The sequence below is a fragment of the Schistocerca serialis genome, chromosome 10, assembly GCF_023864345.2.
Source record: "Schistocerca serialis cubense isolate TAMUIC-IGC-003099 chromosome 10, iqSchSeri2.2, whole genome shotgun sequence".
Taxonomy (NCBI): domain Eukaryota; kingdom Metazoa; phylum Arthropoda; class Insecta; order Orthoptera; family Acrididae; genus Schistocerca; species Schistocerca serialis.
In genome coordinates this window covers 237,091,200-237,112,825 of record NC_064647.1, presented here as the reverse complement: position 1 = coordinate 237,112,825, position 21,626 = coordinate 237,091,200, and the positions used below count along the sequence as shown (strand labels likewise).

General features: G+C 47.0%; 1 protein-coding gene across 1 annotated transcript in view; it reads right to left on the bottom strand.

Annotated features, from left to right (window-relative positions):
* The window catches only part of LOC126424718 (probable peroxisomal membrane protein PEX13), a 44,530-nt gene extending 33,536 nt beyond the window's left edge, over positions 1–10,994 (bottom strand). Inside the window, exon 1 of the mRNA XM_050087440.1 lies at positions 10,885–10,994. Within this exon, the coding sequence (XP_049943397.1) occupies positions 10,885–10,994 (110 nt within the window). The remainder of the gene's footprint in view (positions 1–10,884) is intronic.
* Between the last annotated feature and the right edge of the window lie 10,632 nt (positions 10,995–21,626).

Below are 21,626 nucleotides of genomic sequence, written 5' to 3'. Positions count from 1 at the left end.
AATGATGATGATGATGATGATGATATCCTGGTTTCCTCTTCTGCTTCTCTCTCCTCCTCCATTTGCTTCATCACACTCTGTCCTTCTTCCGCATGCCTCTCTTCTCTCATCCCCGCTTCCTCACATCCTCTCTCTTTCATCTTGCACACCTCTCCCTCTACACCCTGACATCCTTTTCCACCTGCCAACTAGCCTTCTTCAGCTTCCACCTGCCTTCTACGTCTCCACCTGCTACATCCCCTCTTCCCCCCTCCATCGCCGCTCTGTTCATCTTCCGCCGCTCCCCCCACGCGCCTCCGTCCATCTCTTCCTTCCCTCTCTCTCTATTTCCTCCTCCCCTCTCTCTCCATCTTCTTCTCCCATCTCTCTGTTTGTCCTGTATCTGCCTATCTCCTCTGCCCCTCTCTCTGTCTGTCCTCTTCCGCCCTCACTTTCTGCAGCTCCTTCTCGCCCTATCTCTCTGTCCATCTGCCCTTCCCCCTCTACTTCCTACTCCATCCTCACTTTGTCCCTCTCCTCCCCCACCTTTCTCTGTTCATCTCCTCGTCACATCTCTCTACATCCATCTGATCCTCCCGCACCTCTCTCTCCATGTCGTCCTCCTCTGTCTGTTCATCTCCTTCTCCTACCTTTCTCTGTGAATCTGTCTTGTCTGAGTCCTTCTTCCTCTAATCTCTGTCTCCACCTTATATGTCACCTGCAATCCAATTGGAGATATGTGGTACTTATAACCTCCCTCCCCACCGCCCCCCCCCCCCCAATACTTCTTTCCAGGCAATAAGTGTTATGTGTACCAAGTTGGGCTGAAATTGATCTAGGGGTTAACAGGAGATGTAGAACACACACACACACACACACACACACACACACACACACACACACACAAACACACACACACGTATCCACACACATAATGGATCACCTACTATATGAACTTTGACACAGAATTAACATAGCTTCACAAATGCAGATTACAGGGGTAGTCAGTTTCAAATTCTGTGTCTACATTTTGTAACAAGGGTTAGTAAATTACATTAATGTTGTAATACTATGGGTGCAGATAAGAGAAGTCCATGTAAGTACAACAGCAATGCAGTGAAATTACAGAAATGAATAGCTGAAATGACCTTACCATTTATTTACAGTGAAAGATACAGCAAAAAATACATTTATACATGATTCTGAAAGTGACCCGCTGCAACATCGATACACAGCTGTGCGCGTCTAGGCATATTATTCACATACACCCGGCGTAAAGTTCTGATATAGACGGCGGCAACTTGAGGGCTGATGTTGTCTTTCAGCTTCTGTACTGTGTGTGGATTTGTTTCATACAGCTTGCTCTTCAAGTGTCCGCACAGGAAAAAATCTCATGTTGTTAGGTCCGGCGAACTTGGTGGCCATAAATGCTTGCTGACAGTTCGTTCCTCAGCGAAGACATCGTGTACTCGTTCCAGTGGTAACTTAGGTGCTAAACGCCGATTTTTTCATCATGGAGTAGTTGCTGACACACAATGTTTGGGTTCTCCGTCGCCCGGTACCTCGTATTCTGTGAATTCATATGGTCGGAAAGATGAAACCATGCTTCATTACTCATGACGTAGTCGAAAGGGTGTAAAAAACCATCGTTGGTGTTATTCAAAAGACAGGTACCGTAATCTACACGTTTCTGACTGCCACCTCCTGTAAGTGCTGCACAATCGTCACTCTATATGACTTCAAATTAAGACTCCCTATTTCTGCTAGCAACTCCTCCTGCTCACATGCGCCTGTTGGGCCAATTTACGAGTAGACTTCTCTGAGCTTTGATTACTTCTTCGGGGAATGTCTACAATAACTTCTGGTGTGCCAACTGAAGGAATTCTTTGCCGTTTTACATTTTGCACTGATTCTTAGGTGCACCAAATTTGATACATACTCCGTATTGCCCTCTTTGTTGGTAGTTCTCTGTCCGAATACTTGGGCCCGAAAATTTTGCGAGTTTCCTTAATCGAACCTGTTTTCACATATGTATCCACAGTTTCCGTTGTTTCTTCTGTCGAGAAAGTCATTTTGTAGGCGAGCAAGAGGAACGTCTAACTTCACTGATGAAATAAACTGAAATGCCGACAGATGAATGCTAACAATCGATTACTGCGTAAAACTGTCTATTGTTGTAGTCCATTCACTCAGAAGTCGGAATATTGCATTCGCATTCGGAAGGGAGGCGCGCTATTTTTAGCTGCGCCACCATGTCGAAGTCGCATGGTTCCTCAGCGGCCAGCACCACATTCGACGCTCAACGTTGACGTTCGAAAGCAACGTATGTGTGCGGACGGCTTAAGACTGTCCGTGGCGGGGCGCAGCTGGAGGGGACAGGAGCAGCGGATGACTTAAGCCCTCCGCCCTGGAGTGGAGCTCAGACACGGGGCAGTCAGAGACAGGCGGCACAGAGCCGTCTCCCTGGAGCTGGAACGATCGACAAGGGAGAGAGAGAGAGAGAGACGGGCGTTGAGGGGGAACGACAAGGTGACGGACGAAATTACTGCTCACATTCAGGGTTTTTACCCTCCTTACCGGACTGCAACAGACAAATGAGGTTCGCTGCAATGATAAAAGCATACATTGAAGTTTTAATTGGTATTTTTTTATTGAAAAATATTAATATTTTCACTGTGTAATAGGGATTTTCCCGAGGCAGCTCTGAAAGGAGGTAGATCGACGGTTGTCGCCGTAACTCCGGTTGTGTTTATTTGGAACATGAAATTAACACATCACTCTGGTCCTTACAGATGTAATTTTAACTCATCGTAGGGATTTGCAAAAGAAAAAAAAGTGAAACTATTGTTGTTGTTGTTGTCTTCAGTCCTGAGACGGGTTTGATGCACCTCTCCATGCTACTCTATCCTATGCAAGCTTCTTCATCTCCCAGTACTTACTGCAACCTACATCCTTCTGAATCTGCTTAGTGAATTCATCTCTTGGTCTCCCTCTACGATTTTTACCCTCCACGCTGGCCTCCAATACTAAACTGGTGATCCCTTGATGCCTCAGAACATGTCCTACCAACCGGTCCCTCCTTCTTGTCAAGTTGTGCCACAAACTTCTCTTCTCCCCAATCCTATTCAATACTTCCTCATTACTTATGTGATCTACCCATTTAATCTTCAGCAATCTTCTGTAGCACCACATTTCGAAAGCTTCTATCCTCTTCTTGTCCAAACTGTTTATCGTCCATGTTTCACTTCCATACATGGCTACACTCCATACAAATACTTTCAGAAACGACTTCCTGACATTTAAATCTATACTCGATGTTAACAAATTTCTCTTCTCCAGAAACGCTTTCCTTGCCATTGCCAGCCTACATTTTATATCCTCTCTACTTCGACCATCATCAGTTATTTTGCTCCCCAAATAGCAAAACTCCTTTACTACTTTAAGTGTCTCATTTCCTAATTTATAAATATGTCAAAAAATTGCCATTTTTTGTAACCCTCTTTTTTGGCCGAAAAAATACTAAATATCAACATTAAAAAAATCGGCTAGGATGAACTGAAGAGAATTCTGTTTGCTTTAAGGGAGACCAGAAATCATTAAAATCAGATGAAAATTGTAGCGTGGGCAACGGCAGCCATGCCGAAAAAGAGGGTTTGAGACAAACGAGTTTAACACATTGACTGCCATGGTATAGTCCTGCTTTAGTTTGCTCCAAGTAAACTTGTTAAGTGCAAATAAAGTGAAAATATGGCATTTCAGTACCTTTATTGAAATTATTTTGGGTGAATTACATGTGATTCACACGGCCGCAGAGTAAAGGTACCCATTCGGGAGGAAGACGGTTCCGTGATTTCCCTGAATCACTCCAGGCAAATGTTGGGATGGTTCCTTTGAAAGGGCACGGCCGACTTCCTTCCCCATCCTTCCCTAATCCGTTGAGACCGATGACCTCGCTGTCTGGTCTCCTTCCCCAAACAATCCCAACCCCATCCAAACCTGCTTCCAGTAAAGGTACCAGGTGTGTCATTTGCTATGTCACTAATAATTTTAGGTTTGTACTCCTGTCAGTTTTTCATTCCACAGCATTATTTGTGTACAGTTCCATTATTGCTTTCCTGCATTGTTGGTACAGTCTGTATTCAGTGTTCTTTGCTCCGTAACAAAGTGATATTGAGGCAGAAGAAAATGTCAGGAAGAAGTTATGAAGATGAACAAAGGCATGTACAGCAGCTTTTAGATGAAGTTATGGACATAAGTGATGGATATTCTGTGTCTTTATTTGGTGATAGCTCAGGCGAATTTTTACCAGAGGAGACCAGAAGCGAAACCGGAAGTTCTGATGATAAAATCACATCAGTGAAGGTAGGAAGAAGAGGTTCATGTCCACATTCAGTCAAAGAACCAGACTTCACAGCTGTAAAAAAACCAGGCAACAATGCACCTCTAACCGTGTTAGTGCCGTAACTACTGCAGTTGATTCAGGTTCAACTGAAGCAAGCGTAATATCAGAAAGTTCTGAGGATGAAGATGACACGCTTAGATCAAATTCTAATGAGATTGTCTGGGCGCCAGTTACGTATAAAAATATGAAAAACTTTACATTTATTCATTCCAGTTCTGGTGTAAATGCTTCTGTTGCACTAACTCTCAAAGGCAAGAGACCATACGATTTCTTCAAATATTTTGTAACTGACGAAATTTTAGAATATCTGACTCAACAAACTAATTTGTACATGGGAGCACAGCCAGACGTATGTGTACAGTGTGCTACGAAAAAATGAATGAATTTGGACGAGACCAAGCTGTCAAGAAATGCAAACAAACTGCATCGAAATGTAAGACCTGTGACTCATATTTTCGCGTAGAGTGTTTTTTCATAAAGCACAGTGCATACAGGTGTTAGAGAAACAAAGTGGAATGACATCAAAGTTTTCAGTTTCATTGTTGTTGCAATTAGAGTTGAAGAATGTAAATAAAACTGTATGTGATTTGCAATCTACTGTGTAAGTAATATGTCAAACTAAATAATAAATAAATCGCAAAAAGAAGAAAAGTCCAATACGACTGAGCCATGAGAGTTATATATAACTCACGAATTCAAATGTCAATAACTACTCTTGAGCTCTTGACAACCGTAGGTCGCGTACGTGATTCGTTACTGGAGCCATAACCTACTATAACACAGAGTCACAGCAAGCTCCTGTGAGTTACAACTGCACCACGGAGCTTTAAACGGAAAAATGTCTGTGAGTTGTATTTACTATACGTGGCCCGAAGAGAACACTTCCAGTGAGTTATATTTAACTCACGTGGCAGTCAATGTGTTAAAGTTTGGAAAGTATTTATCATATAAAGAAAGGGACAAAGGTTGAAACTTACGGGATAGCATCGATGCCTGTTCCATAATAACTGTCGCCCCGGCTAGTTGGGTGGCCGCTTTCTGCTACTTTGACCTGATAAGCCCCCATTTTCGTCTTGAAAGCCGTCGCTGAGCACAACGCCCCTGGCGTCCCTGTCTTTATAGAGTCGTCGTATTTCGTCGCCGATTTAGATTCGAAGGGCATCTGCCACAGGCATTAATGCAGTACGGCCTACTGGGCAAATATGAAGCCGTGTTGACAATTTCGCTTCAGCTGGATGTTATTTTTGAAACGCATCTCCAAATGAGATTACTCAAACTCTCGTTCATATTTTGACTGAAACCGCCCCAAACAGTGCTCCAGCTAATCAGGTTTTCTCAAATCGGTATAAATAGGGGTGAAGACTCGTGGAAATGGCGTTTTGTGTTATGCGCAACTTGGCTTCAGACGCTCACAGAATGTCACATTTTATAGTTAGCGCAAAACATTTTGGGGAATAATTCTTCAATGTATATACATGCGAATTCGGCAATAAAAAGTTTTTAGAGGTTTTTCGACCGTCACCTCGTCGCTCACTCCTTAAGACCATCCGCCTTGTGTGAGTCGCTTGAACAAGTTCGCGAGCGCCTCTGCGGACACACACACACACACACACACGCACACACGGTCTCTGTCTCCCTCTCTCACTCGTCTTTTGATCTTTTGATTGGCTATTCAAAGAATGCTAAGTCTAGGTTGTAGCGCGTCTCCACACGGGCCAAGTACTGCAGCGGCTTGTGTGGCTAGCTAGGACGATTATGCGTGGAAGACGAGATCTTAAAGACAATACAAACTATTAATTTCCTGAGGTTCACGATGCGACTGCAACTGAGATTGCACATAACTGCGTTCACGATGCTTAGTTGGAGGAGACAGGAAACATATCAAGTGACTTATGACAAAACTATTCGATCAGTTGGTGCCTCTTTTCTTATTTGTTAGGTCGGTGTTGCCGACCTAACGTGGTAAATTATCCTAACCTAACGATTGCTCGTTTCTGTTTTCTCTCTCTCTCATGTTTCTGTTCAGACATTTTGAAGGCACGTGTGAATGTGAGTGGTCAGGGAGGAGGTTGCTGAAATTTGGATCTGGATTTAATATCTGCCAAGGAAATCATAATGTCTTAGCATAACCATGTCTCCGACGTAAACAAAACGCATACACAGGAACGAACACTTAAACACACACACATCAGACGCGAAATTTAACCGACAGGAAGAAGATGCTGCGATATGCAAATGATTAGCTTTTCAGAGCATTCACACAAGGTAGGCGCCGGTGGTGACACCTACAACGTGCTCCCATGAGGAAAGTTTCCAACAGATTTCTCATACACAAACAGCAGTTGACCGGCGCTGCATGGTGAAACGTTGTTGTGATGCCTCGTGTAAGGAGGAGAAATGCGTACCATCACGTATCCGACTTTGATAAAGCTCGGATTGTAGCCTATCGAGATTGCGGTTAATCGTATCGCGACATTGCTGCTCGCGTTGGTCGAGATCCAATGACTGTTAGCAGAATATGGAATCGGTGGGTTCAGGAGGGTAATATGGAACGCCGTGCTGGATCCCAACGGCCTCGTATCACTAGCAGTCGAGATGAAAGGCATCTTATCCGCATGCCTGTAACGGATCGTGCAGCCACGTCTTGGTCCATTAGTCAACAGATGGGGACGTCTGCAAGACAACAATCATCTGCACGAACAGTTCGACGACGTTTGCAGCAGCATGGACTATTAGCTCGGAGACCATGGCTGCGGTTACCCTTGACGCTGCATCACAGACAAGAGCGCCTGCGATGGTCTACTCCTCGACGGACCTGGGTGCACGAATGGCAAAACGTCATTTTTTCGGATGAATCCAGGTTCTGTGTACAGTATCATGATAGTCGCATCTGTGTTTGACGACATTGCGGTGAACGCACATTGGAAGCGTGTATTCGTCATCGTGATACTGACGTATCACCCGGCGTGATGGTATGGGGTGCCATTGGTTACACGCCTCGGTCGCCTCTTGTTCGCATTGACGGCACTTTGAACAGTGGACGTTACATTTCAGAAGTGTTACGACCCGTGGCTCTATCCTACATTGGATCCCTGCGAAACCCTACATTTCAGCAGGATAATGCACGACCTCATGTTGCAGGTCCTGTACGGGCCTTTCTGGGAACAGAAAATGTTCGACTGCTGCCCTGGCCAGCACATTCTCCAGATCTCTCGCCAATTGAAAACGCCTGATCAATGGTGGCCGAGCAACTGGCTCGTCACAATACGCCAGTCACCACTGTTGATGAACTGTGGTATCGTGTCGAAGCTGCATGGGCAGGCTGTACCTGTACACGCTATCCAAGGTCTGTTTGACTCAATGCCCAGCCGTATCAAGGCCGTTATTACGGCCAGAGGTGGTTGTTGTGGGTACTGATTTCTCAGGATCTATGCACCCAAGTTGCGGGAACATGTAATCACATGTCAGTTCTAGTATAATATATTTGTGCAATGAATACCCGTTTATCATCTGCATTTCTTCTTGGTGTAGCAATTTTAATGGACAGTAGGGTACATTTACATGATTAGCATTTCAGGCTGACAGGTTAGTGTAAGCGCGAGATAAGCCATTGCGAATGTGAAATGCTGCTACATTAATAACTGGTATAATCGTCAGAGTGTCGACTGAAAGCATGCAAACGTACATGCTTTGCGTTGTACAGGTGCCGAATGTCAGTTTGGGGGTTGGAGTTTCATGACTGTTGTACTTGGTCGGTGAGCACGGGGACAGGTCATGCTACTTGTGGATGACGCTGGGGTTGTCAACCGATAATGTCCCACATGTGTTCGATTACAGAGAGATTTGGTGATCGTGCAGACCTAGGCGATTCGTCGACACTCTGTTACTTTGTGTTACAATAAAGGTATGTGGGAGAGCGTTATCCTGTTGGAGAACATCCCCTGTTCATGAGTGGCAGCACAACAGGTCGAATAACCAGAGTGATGTACAAATTTGCAGTCAGGGTGCGTGGGATAACCGTGAGTGCACTGCTGCAGTCATACGAAATCCAACCGCAGACTATGGTTCCTCGTGGACCTCCAGTGCGTCTAGCCTGCAGAGAGGTTGGTCGAAGGGCTACAACTTAACGCCCCACTAACCAAAACACTGCCATCATTGGCACCAGGGCAGCTCCAACTTTCATCAGGTAACACACCAGATCTTCAATGAACTCTCGCTTGACACAATTTCTTCTTCTTCTTCTTCTTCTTGGATGGCTCTACAGTCCTTGAAGAACCTTGGCCTCCTGTATAACCTGTCTCCATTCTTCTCTGTCCATCACCTTCTTTCTTCACTTTCTTATTCCCATCGCCTTTAGATCTCCTTCCATATCGTTCAGCCACCTTTTCCTGGGTCTACCTCTTCTCCTTCTCCTGTCAGGTTTTCCCATTTAAACTTTGACACTCCGAGTTTCTGGCATTCTCTGTACATGTCTTGCCCATCTTATTCTTCCCTGCTTCATTTTAACTACAATATCCATCTGTCCAAAGAAGTGTTTGTGGTTCTACATTTGTCCTTACTGCCCAGCCATCTTCCTTTCCAAAAATCCTTCTCAGTATCTTTCTTTCCCATCTCAGTAACCAGTTCTCCTCTTTTAACGTCAGTACCGAGCCTTCTGATCCATATATTACTATAGGTCTTAATATGGTCGTAACGTAGGGCAGGGGGGGGGGGGGGAGGCTCTATAGGCGTAGGGAAGGCAACCCTCCTAGGGGAATGTTGTGTACATAGTTCCGCGTAGTCAGCGTGTACACAAGTTTCCCACTAGAGCGCGCCCCGCTAAGCACAACAGCGCAGGCGCAGCGCTCGTCCGTCTCCGCACTACGAGATGGCGCTGCCTTAGAGACGGATCAAATTCTGCTTCCGCCGATCCGCGTATTAATATGTAACGCAGCCAATGAGATTGCTGCTAACGTAGAATGTTTTCTCCTCGCGGATCACACTCGCGCAGTGATACCTGAACGCACGAGGTAATATAACGAGTGTACAGACCTCCGATTAGTCAGTCTGCATTTTTTTGCACCAGTCTGTGCCAGTCTGCATTAGTCTGTACCAGCCTATAGTCAAGTTTCAGTCTGCGCCTAATAAGATTATCATATTCCTGTACATAGCCATGAAGATAAATGTATAGACACTTTTGTCAAGTATCAGAGATATGTGAGAATAAGATTAACGTACCAAAACCAAAGGAACTTCACATTGTCAATTGTAAATAGCATCCAGAAGCAAGTTAAGTAATTTTTATAGTTATTATTTTAATAAATGTGTGTGAAAATTAATCAAGTTCTGTTTAAAGTTGGTCACCGTCAATCTGCTACTCTAAGCATGCAAGTGGCATTTCTATCGTCTGACCTAACGGCAGAAGAGAAACACGCCACGATAAGACCACGAGGCATATTGCTGACACTTGCCTACTTCGTTAGAGCGACAAGTCGAATAAACTGATGGTGTGTGTACCGAAGGTCTTACAGTACGCACACCACAGGGAGTAAACCCTAAAAAAATCCAGGTCCTCCAAGTCGGGGGTCGGGCGTGAGGCTAACAGCCCCACCCCATAAAAAAGTGCTGTTGCGGATACTATACACATGCCTCGCGTGACGTCACTCAAGTCACAATTGGCGGTGTTTAGGATCAGTGGAATGCACGGGACAGTATCTTGCTCGAAGCTATCCTCGAAGTAACCGATTTGTAAAAGTTACCTGTGTGCCACTGTGGTGCTGACTGGTAAGAAAAGTTACTGCTGCAGAGGCAGTATGATGCGCCGGAGCCACATGCCGAGCACGGTGTTGTTTCCTGACGATAGCACCAAGCGGGTGGTCTTCTTGCGACTGTACATTTTGGTGACCACAGTTGGCAGCAATCATGTTCAGTACAGAAGGAATATCCAGCTTCTCGCAGCCCCGTCGCAAGACCTCATTCGAAGTCTTTGGGGTGTTGACAGTGGCGTCGTTGTCGCCTTATAGGCATTCTCGACTAACGTCAACTCACCGTGTCAAATCTCAAAGGTACCTAACTCTCAAGACCGTCACAGTGTGTGTTTATAGCACTCTTGTGCGACTGGTGCGAAATTTGACGAGACATCACCGTTCAGACGCAGAAACACTCCTACCAACTTTCGTTCATGTTCCAGTCAGTGTAGCTCAGGAATAGCTCCTGTCGGACAGAATCCACTTTTCGGTATTACCTGTCCTTCTCCTTGGTAGACGCATATAAAACAGTAACAAAAACACTCCTGCGCACATCTTCTTATACGGGTAAGACGTTGGCAGCGACGATGAACAGGTTGTGAAGACTCTGGCCGCTACACGGCGTATTCGTAAATGGTTGGAGTGGCGAAAACATTGGTGGGCAGACGTGACGTGGCAGGCCTGGACCCGTGTCCCCGCGCTGTTGCGCAGAGCGCGCCCCAGTTCAGCGCCCGGCCATTCAGCCAGCGATCGCATAACCTCTTTTATTCCGCTCGCGAAATGGGCGGCCGCGAATGGTCAGCGGCGCCCCTCCACAGCGGCCTCTGGTAACAGTCGATCGATGCTGCCATGGCAACAGCATCCCGGCTATGGCAGCCCGTCGCCATCGGTTGCGCCCCGCGATGCTCTCCATAAAGTGTCAGATCGATAACGCGCCGGCGGTGCTGCAATTTTGACAGGCCTCTCGGCACTACGCTGGTCTCTGGAGTCTGGAACTTTCCTTTGTTCCTCCTCTGTTCTCCGAATAAGACAACATTGAGTTCGCGCGAGCACGAGAGAGGGAGGCAGAAAATCTCCTGTACATAAATATGAAGAAATCGAAGAAATAATGCTTTTTTTTTTACTATCAAAAACAGTCTTGAACACAATTTATTTATTACGGTGACCGGTTTCGACCACTACTGTGGTCATCTTCAGACCAATGAGTAAGAACCTCCTTCTGGTGGTAAATCACTGCCACCAGAAGTAGGTTCTTACTCATTGGTCTGAAGATGACCACAGTAGTGGTCGAAACCGGTCACGGTAATAAATAAATTGTGTTCAAGACTGTTTTTGATAGTAAATATTTGTAACACATTGATCACTGTTCACTCCCACAATGTATTAAAAAAAAAACTGTCCTAAGGACTGACTCAGGATATAGAAAAGTCAAAACCACCTTCGAAGAAATTAAAAGCAAGGGTGGTAACATTAACAGTGCAAAGGGAACTCCACAATTAAATGCAGAGGAGAGAGCACGTAGCTGGAAGGAGTACATTGAAAGTCTCTCTGCGGGGGAAGATTTTTTCTGATGTGATAGAACAAGAGGCACGAGTAGATTTAGAAGAGATAGGGGATCCAGTATAAGAATCAGAGCTTAAGAAAGCTTTGGAGTACTGAAAGATGGAATAAGACGGAAGGGCCGAACAGAGTGACCGAGCGGTTCTAGGCGCTACAGTCTGGAACTGCGCGACCGCTACGGTCGCAGGTTCGAATCCTGCCTCGGGCGTGGATGTGTGATGTCCTTAGGTTAGTTAGGTTTAAGCAGTTCTAAGTTCTAGGGGACTGATGACCTCAGAAGTTAAGTCCCATACTGCTCAGAGCCATTTGAACCATTTAAGACGGAAGGAATAAACAAAATTCCATTTGAATTTCTAAAATAATTGGAAGATATGGCAACAAACAGAGTATTCTCGTTGGTGTGTAGAATGTATGAGTTTGGCGACATACCATCTGACTTTTGGAGAAATATCATCCACACAGTTCCGAAGATTGCAAGAGCCGACAAGTGCAAGAATCGTCGCACAATAGGCTTAACAGCTAGTCCATCCAAGCTGTTGACAAGAATAATATACAGAAGAATGGAAAAGAAAACTGAGGATGTGTCAGATGAGGATCAGTTTGGCCTTAGGAGAGGTAAAGACACCAGAGTGGCAATTCTGACGTTGCGGTAGATAATGGATGAAAGACTAAAGAAACATCAAGACACGTCCATACGTTTTGTAGATCAGGACGAAGCGTTCGTCTAAGTAAAATCTGCATGTTGTTCGACATTGGGAGCAAAATAGGGGTAAGCTGAAGGGAGACACGGGTAATATACAACACATACAAGTGCCAAGAGGAAATAACAGGAGTATAAGACCAAGAACAAAGTGCTCCGATTAAGAAGGGTGTAAGACATATACATCGAAGAAGAAGTGATGGAGGTAAAGGAAACATTCAGGAGTGGGATTGAAATTCAAGGTGAAAGGATATCAGTGATAAGATTCGCTGAAGACATTTCTATCCTCAGTGAAGGTGGACAAGAATTACACAATCTGCTGAATAGAATGAACAGTATAATGATTACAGAGTATGCAATGAGGTTAAACAGAAGAAAGACGAAAGTAATGAGAAGCACCAGAAATAAGAACAATGAGAAGCTTAAGATCAGGATTGGTGATCACGAAGTAGATTAAGTTAAGGAATTCTGCCACCTAAACAGCAAAATAACCCATGACAGGCGGAGGAAGGCGGATGTAAAAACCAAACTAGAACTGGCAAGAAGGGGCATTCCTGGACAAGAAAAGTCTACTAGTATCAAACATAGGCCTTGATTTGAGGAAGAAATTTCTGAGAATGTACGGTTGGAGCGCAGAATTGTATGGCAATGAAATATGGACTGTGGGAAAACCGGAACAGAAGAGAATAGAAACGTTTGAGATGTGATGCTACAGACGAATGTTGGAAATTAGGTGGACTGATAAGGTAAGGAATGAGGAAATCGAGACCATGCGCAGAATCGGGGAGCAAAGTAACATGAGGAAAACACTGACAAAGAGAAGGGACAGCATGACACGAGACCTCTTAAGACATCAGAGAATAACTTCCAAGGTTCTAGAGGGAGCTGTAGAGGATAAAATGTGTGGAGGAGGACAGAGACTGGAATATATCGAGAAAATGAGTCAGGGTATGGGTTGCTGATGCTACCATCAGATGGAGATGTTGGCACAGGAGAAGATTTCGTTGTGGGCAGCAACAAACCAGCAAGGAGAGTGACGACTCAAAAAAAAAAAAAAAAAAAAAAAAGAGAGAGAGAGAGAGAGAGAGAGAGAGAGAGAGAGAGACAGAGAGAGAAGGGTATCGAACTGGTTTCCGGATGTAGATGAAGATGAAATGGGAGATACGATACTGCGTGAAGAGTTTGACAAAGCACTGAGGGACCTGAGCCGAAACAAGGCCCCGGGAGTAGACAACATTCCATTAGAACTACTGACAGCCTTGGGAGAGCCAGTCCTGACAGAACTCTACCATCTGGTGAGCAAGATGTATGAGACAGGCGAAATACCCTCAGACTTCAAGAAGAATACAATAATTCCAATCCGAAAGAAAGCAGGTGTTGACAGATGTGAAAATTACCGAATAATAAGTCACGGCTGCAAAATACTAATACGAATTCTTTACAGACGAATGGAAAAACTGATAGAAGCCGACCTCGGGGAAGACCAGTTTGGATTCCGTAGAAACGTTGGAACACGTGAGGCAATACTGACCCTACGACTTACCTTAGAAGAAAGATTAAGGAAAGACAAACCTACGTTTCTAGCATTTGTAGACTCAGACAAAGCTTTTGACAATATTGACTGGAATACTCTCTTTCAAATTCTAAAGGTGGCAGGGGTAAAATACAGGCAGCGAAAGGCTATTTACAATTTGTACAGAAACCAGATGGCAGTTATAAGAGTCGAGGGGTATGAAAGGGAAGCAGTGGTTGGGAAGGGAGTGAGACAGGGCTGTAGCCTATCCCCGATGTTATTCAATCTGTTTATTGAGCAAGCAATAAAGGAAACAAAAGAAAAGTTACGAGTAGGTATTAAAATCCGTGGAGAAGAAATAAAAAACTTTGAGGTTTGCCGATGACATTGTAATTCTGTCAGAGACAGCAAAGGACTTGGAAGAGCAGCTGAACGGAATGGACAGTGTCTTGAAAGTAGGGTATAAGATGTACATCAACAAAAGCAAAACGAGAATCATGGAATGTAGTCGAATTAAGTCGGGTGATGCTGAGGGAATTAGATTAGGAAATGAGACACTTAAAGTAGTAAAGGAGTTTTGCTATTTGGGGAGCAAAATAACTGATGATGGTCGAAGTAGAGAGGATATAAAATGTAGACTGGCAATGGCAAGGAAAGCGTTTCTGAAGAGGAAAAATTTTTTAACATCGAGTATAGATTTAAATGTCAGGAAGTCGTTTCTGAAAGTATTTGTATGGAGTGTTGCCATGTATGGAAGTGTAACATGGACGATAAATAGTTTGGACAGGAAGAGAATAGAAGTTTTCAAAATGTGGTGCTACAAAAGAATGCTGAAGATTACATGGGTAGATCACATAACTAACGAGGCGGTATTGAATAGAATTGGGGAGAAGAGGAGTTTGTGGCACAACTTGACTAGAGGATGGATCGGTTGGTAGGACATGTTCCTAGGCATCAAGGGATCACCAATTTAGTATTGGAGGGCAGCGTGGAAGGTAAAAATCGTAGGGGGAGACCAAGAGATGAATACACTAAGCAGATTCAGAAGGATGTAGGCTGAAATAGGTACTGGGAGATGAAGAAGCTTGCACAGGACAGAGTAGCATGGAGAGCTGCATCAAACCAGTCTCAGGACTGAAGACTACAACAACAACAACCGCTATTTCCCCGTTCTGTGTCTAATTCACGATGTAATCATACAAACTGTCATCGGATGTCCGCACGATCCCTTTCTGCACGGACAACCACACCAACGATTACGTCAGGGCACCTATGAAACGCAGTGGTGTTTGCCGGGTAGTCCCACATGCACAGTCGCTGTGTACACAGCCAGTCGTGCAGTATGGCACAGAGAAGACGCCTGCCAGACTCTACAGTCGCCATAGGAAGAATGGAAGTAGGACAGTCGCAAACTCATGTGGGCCCCATGGCTTAACGTGAATCGTTCTGTAGTTTCTCGGATGTGGCTACAGTTTGTAGGGGCCGTAGCTGTATCATGAAGACCAGGACAGGGCCAACCACGTGTGACATCAGAAAGAGAAAACTGTTATTTGGTTGTAAGGGCACGACTACTGCACGGCAACTGGCATCTGACTTTGTAGCGTACACTGGGCGTGTTGTATCGTGTTGTATGGAAGAATTATGGGCAAATTTTAAACACATTGTAAATCACGCATTGGAGAAGTATGCGCCGAAGAAGTGCGTTACGGACGGAAAAGACCCACCGTGGTTTAACAGCGCATTTCGGAGAATGCTCAGGAAGCAAAGGCAGTTGTACTCGCGGTACAAGAAAGATCGGGAGAACGAGGACAGGTTAAAGTTAGTAGAGATTCGTGCTGCTGTAAAAAGAGCGATCCGCGAAGCATACAACCACTACCACCGTCATACCTTAGCAAAATATCTTGCTGAAAACCCAAGGAAATTCCGGTCGTACGTAAAATCGGTAAGCGGGTCGAAGGCTTCCATCCAGTCATTCACTGATGAGTCTGGCCTGGCAACGGAAGACAGCAACACGAAAGCTGAAATATTAAATTTAGCATTTGAGAAATCTTTCACGCAGGAGGATCGTACAAACATACCGCCGTTTGAGTCTCGTACAGATTCCCGTATGGAGGACGTAGTGATAGGCGTCCGTGGGGTTGTGAAGCAGCTGAATGGGTTGAAAATAAATAAATCGCCAGGTCCTGATGGGATTCCAATTCGGTTTTACAGAGAGTACTCTATTGCATTGGCTCCTTACTTAGCTTGCATTTATCGCGAATCTCTTGCCCAAAGCGAAGTCCCGAGCGACTGGACAAAAGCGCAGGTGACGCCTGTATATAAGAAGGGTAGAAGGACGGATCCTCAAAATTCCAGACCAATATCGTTAACATCGGTTTGTTGCAGGATTCTCGAACATATTCTCAGTTCGAATATAATGAATTTCCTTGAGACAGAGAAGTTGCTGTCCATGCATCAGCACGGCTTTACAAAGCATCGCTCCTGCGAAACGCAACTCGCCCTTTTTTCACATAATATCTTGCCACCCATGGATGAAGGGTATCAGACGGATGCCATATTCCTTGACTTCCGCCCGGGTTCCCGGGTTCGATTCCCGGCGGGGTCAGGGATTTTCTCTGCCTCGTGATGACTGGGTGTTGTGTGCTGTCCTTCGGTTAGTTAGGTTTAAGTAGTTCTAAGTTCTAGGGGACTGATGACCATAGCTGTTAAGTCCCATAGTGCTCAGAGCCATTTTGAACCTTGACTTCCGGAAAGCGTTTGACTCGGTGCCCCACTGCAGACTCCTAACTAAGGTACTTCTTAAGTAATAGAACCCAGTACGTTGTCCTCGATGGTGAGAGCTCATCGGAGGTGAGGGTTGCATCTGGAGTGCCCCAGGGAAGTGTGGTGGGTCCGCTGTTGTTTTATATGTACATAAATGATCTTTTGGATAGGATGGATAGCAATGTGCGGCTCTTTGCTGATGATGCTGTGGTGTACGGGAAGGTGTCGTCGTTGAATGACTGTAGGAGGATACAAGATGACTTGGACAGGATTTGTGATTGGTGTAAAGAATGGCAGCTAACTCTAAATGTAGACAAATGTAAATTAATGCATATGAATAGGAAAAAGAACCCCGTAATGTTTGAATACTCCATTAGTAGTGTAGCGCTTGACAAAGTCACGTCGATTAAATATTTGGGCGTAATATTGCAGAGCGATATGAAGTGGGACAAGCACGTGATGGCGGTTGTGGGGAAGGCGGATAGTCGCCTTCGGTTCATTGGTAGAACTTTGGGAAGATGTGGTTCATCTCTAAAGGAGACCGCTTATAAAACACTAATACGACCTATTCTTGAGTACTGCTCGAGCGTTTGGGATCCCTATCAGGTGGGATTGAGGGAGGACATAGAAACAATTCAGAGGTGGGCTGCTAGATTTGTTACTGGTAGATTTGAGCATCACGCGAGTGTTACGAAAGTGCTTCAGGAACTCGGGTGGGAGTCTCTGGAGGAAAGGAGGCGTTGTTTTCGTGAATCGGTACTGAGGAAATTTAGAGAACCAGTATCTGAGGCTGACTGCAGTTCAATTTTACTGCCGCCAACTTATATTTCGCGGAAAGACCACAAAGATAAGATAAGATAAGATAGATTAGGGCTCGTACAGATGCATATAGGCAGTCATTTTTCCCTCGTTCTGTTTAGGAGTGGAACTGGGAGAGAAGATGCTAGTTGTGGTACGAGATACCCTCCGCCACGCACAGTATGGTGGATTGCGGAGTATGTATGTAGATGTAGATGTAGATGAGGCAAACAGCGTAGTGAAGCCATGGACAGAGCGGCCTTTATTGCGGGAGACGTGCTGTATGTCTACCTCTGACGCGTCGTCACAGAAGAGAACGTCTATAGTGGAGTCGTCAACATTCTACATGGACTGTCGAACAGTGGGCCAATGTTGTTTTTCACAGATGACACCCGAATTGGTCTGGAGAGTGGTTTTCGACGGATCCGCATCTGAAGAGAATGTGGAACACGATTTCTAGACCTGAACATTGTGGAAAGAGACCGATATCGAGTAGGATCGCTAAAGATGTGGGCAGGGATTATGTTGATTGCACGAACATCTCTTCATGAAACTGTACGGGTGGATCGGAAAGGTTTAACTGCTGCCAGGTATCGCGACGAGGTCTTGGGACCTCATGTACGGTTGTTGCGAGGTGCTGGTCGCCCAGACGTCGTACTGCTGGACGATAATGCTCGACCTCATGGAGCACTGCCTGTTGAAGTTTTATTGGAAACGGAAGATACTGCACGCCTGCTCGCTCTCCCATAGAGCATGTCTGTGATGCGCTAAGGAGACGTGCTGGATCACGTCAGCATCCTCCAACCACTGTCCAAGACGTGTGAGCAGCTCCGCAGGAGAAAAGGCGTTATTGCCTCAAAGTGACACTGATGACGTCATTCACAGCATATTCTGTCGTTGTCAGCCCTGTACCGCTGCCAGAGGTGGTCACACCCCATAGTGAGCACAGTAACCAATTGTTGGAAAGTATATGCAAATCTGCTAAGTAGGAAAAAACGAATAATGTTTTCGTCTACTGTTATACATGTTGCAGTTCGAGCCGTGGTAAAAAAAATTGCTGTTTTGAAGAGCGGGCCGCAGCGCGTTGTGTGAAGCAGTCGCCCTCCGTTTCTGGCGGTGGCGCCGCTGTGACAATCGCAGCTTTGGTGTCTCCCTCTGGTGGGAAAGGGGAAAGGTAGCCTGTTCACGTGCATTTAAGGGGCGCTAACAGTTCGGCAGGGGCATTCGAGGGTTGGATTCCCTCACTTCTTCATCGAAGACTCTCACTGCCTGGGCTACTCCCAGGGTGTATCTTTGACGTGGAAGAGTCCCACCAGTTCCTTGCCGTGTCGTCTGCTCGCCGTCACTGCTGCTCGCCGTCCGGTCCTCCTCGCCGCCGCCGTCGCTGCCTGGTCGCCGCCTGCCGGTGCTCGCCGCCGCCGACCTTCTCGCGCGCCGCCACCATGACCCAACCCACTACCACTATCATTTTCACCTCTCCCTCCGCTGCTCCAACCACCATCACATGGAGCTCATCCTCCACCCCCATTCCCGTCCTTCCTCCTCTCCCTGTCCACCCCACCCCTGCGCCACTTTCGGCTGTAACCATCCCCAACTCCCCCTCCCCTGTCACTGTCGCCCCATCGACAGCTACTGACTTTCCGCCGCTCCCTGCACCGCCTCCGACGGGCTCCAAGCCAGCGCGGATTTCGGGTCGACGTTCCACTGTCTCTGTGACACCCACGCCCCCTCCCTCTGCGTCATCCGCTGCTCAGGGTGGTCCTGCCCCCCGCCATCTCCCCCTGCAACCCATCACCCAGCCCCCTCTCCACCCAGTCGTGACCGTGAAACCTTCAAAGCGCCTGAATGTTGACCCTTCCTCCAACATCTCCTCCAAAAAAAAACCCAATCCCCGAGACCCACCCACCCCCGTGGACGCCACCCCGACCCCCGCCCCTGCCACGCCTGCCACCCACACCTTTGTCCTCTCCAATCCTGACCCTCAATTCCTTGATGCCCGCTCCCTCACCTTCGCCATCCGGAAATACTACCCCAATGCCCCCATCTCCCTTCTGATTCCTCGTAAGGACTTGGTCTTCATTAAATCCCCCAATGCTTCCTTCCACACCGATCTCCTCTCCCGCATCCCCCATATCCAATTTGGCCGACGTGCAACCCTCACCCCCTACCACACTCCGTCTTCTCCCCGTCAGCCTCGACCTCCCCGACATCCGCCAACCTTCACCGCAGTGATCACGAAGCTTAGCCCCATGATCACGGAGGCTGAGGTGTTGGCAGAACTCAACTCCCGGCCCGACATTGAAATCCGCTTGGCCCGTCGCATCTTCAATGATGCCGGGCCGACTTTTCTCGTCCGGATATTCACCGAATCCTCCTCCTCCATTGACCGCCTCCTCACCGAGGGAGCCCTCATCTACAATCGCCATCATAAGGTGGACCCCTCCCGTTCCCCAGTCCAATCCTACCACTGCCAACACTGTCTCATGTACAACGACCACGTTACCTCTGCCTGCAAGAACCCCCCTACTTGTCCCCACTACAAAGCTTCACACTTCCTCAAGAATTACCCCAACCTCACCTCTCCCCCCTCCTGCAACACTTGCAACGAACCACATACTACCTACTCCTCGAAGTGTAAAACGAAACCTCCTCCAGTCACCCCTGAGCTCACCATCCCTGTCCGTCCTGTTGATGACCCCATCCACCCCAACAACTCGCTCTGCCCTCCACCTACTGCAGAGGACATTATCCGTTTCATCACCATTGTACTCCAAAACATCCACCCCTTCCAGCGCTCCCACATCCTTTCCCAAATCGCCCTCGCTGCCCGTTCAATCTTCCATCTTACCACCTATGCCACATACTCCCACAACCAGGCCCACTTCACCTTCACCCCCCTCACCACGCTCGTTTAACTCTCCCCTCCCATGGTACAACAACCCTACCGTATCCTGTACCAGGACATTCGCTCCCTGCCCACCCACAAACTCCTCTTCCTCCACACCCTCCATCAGCACCGCGTGGATGCCTTCGTCCTAAATGAAACTTTCCATCAACCCTGTATCTCCATCTCCACGGCTCCTTAAATCCTTCACCGCACCGATAACCCGTACCCTCTGGCGCGTGGCAGAGTTGCTATAGGTCACCTCCAGCACCTCCCTGTCTGGCCCCAAACTCTCCTTAACAATCCTGCCGAGCATCTCACCCTCAGCCTCTTCTTCCCCACCCTTACCATCACCTGTGCCACCTTCTCCACCTACGTGATTGCCGCCGACCTCAATATCCACAGCCGTGATCCTGCCGACCTCCAGCGGTGGCATCAGTTTCTCACCACTCTCCAGGGAGACCTGGTTCCCCTGCCTCAGCACGCCCGACCCGAATTCAACACCACTCCCGATGTGGCCCTTGCCTCTCCCAACCTCCTCCTGTTCTCCTCACTATCTCTAATGGTCGCCATCCCCGCAATGCTCCTCACCCTGATGTCCCTCCTAAACTTGTCCACGATTACTCCCATGCCAACTGGGATGCCTACCGGGACTCCATTCACACCCAGGTTGCCGGCCACGACCTTATCCTCCAATCTCCTGATGACATCTCTCGCACTGCTGCCTTCCTGCACCACACCTTGTCTGACGCCGTCGCCACCCATATCCCCACCAAAGCTATCCACCCTCACCGCCCCACCCTGCCTCCACAGGCCATCCTTCTCCTTCGAGAGTCCCGCCGCCTCTACCGCTCTTTTCTCCGCACTCGTGACCGGGGTACACTTACCCACCACCAGCAATTACAACGACACATCTGCAACCTGCTTACTGCGAAGAAACGCTCCCCATAAACTCTTCCAAGTATTGGTCTGCTTTCCACCGCTTTACTGGGAACCGGCCCACCCTGCAGTACCCTCTCCTCCTTAATGACCGTCCCTTTCCTGACAACCTCAGTAAGGCCAACCACTTTGACTCTCACCTCTCCGATGTTTTTTCCATTCCAGATGATCCCCACTTTGATTATTCCTTCTTCCCTGACGTCATGGACTGTACGAATACCTCCGTTCCTCCCCTTGCTCCTAGCTTCCAGTACTTGGGCCACACACCACCATCTGAACTTAACACTCCCATCACTACACAGGACATCAGCCTCACACTCCACACTAAACGCAACACTGCTCCCAGCCATGACTGCATTACC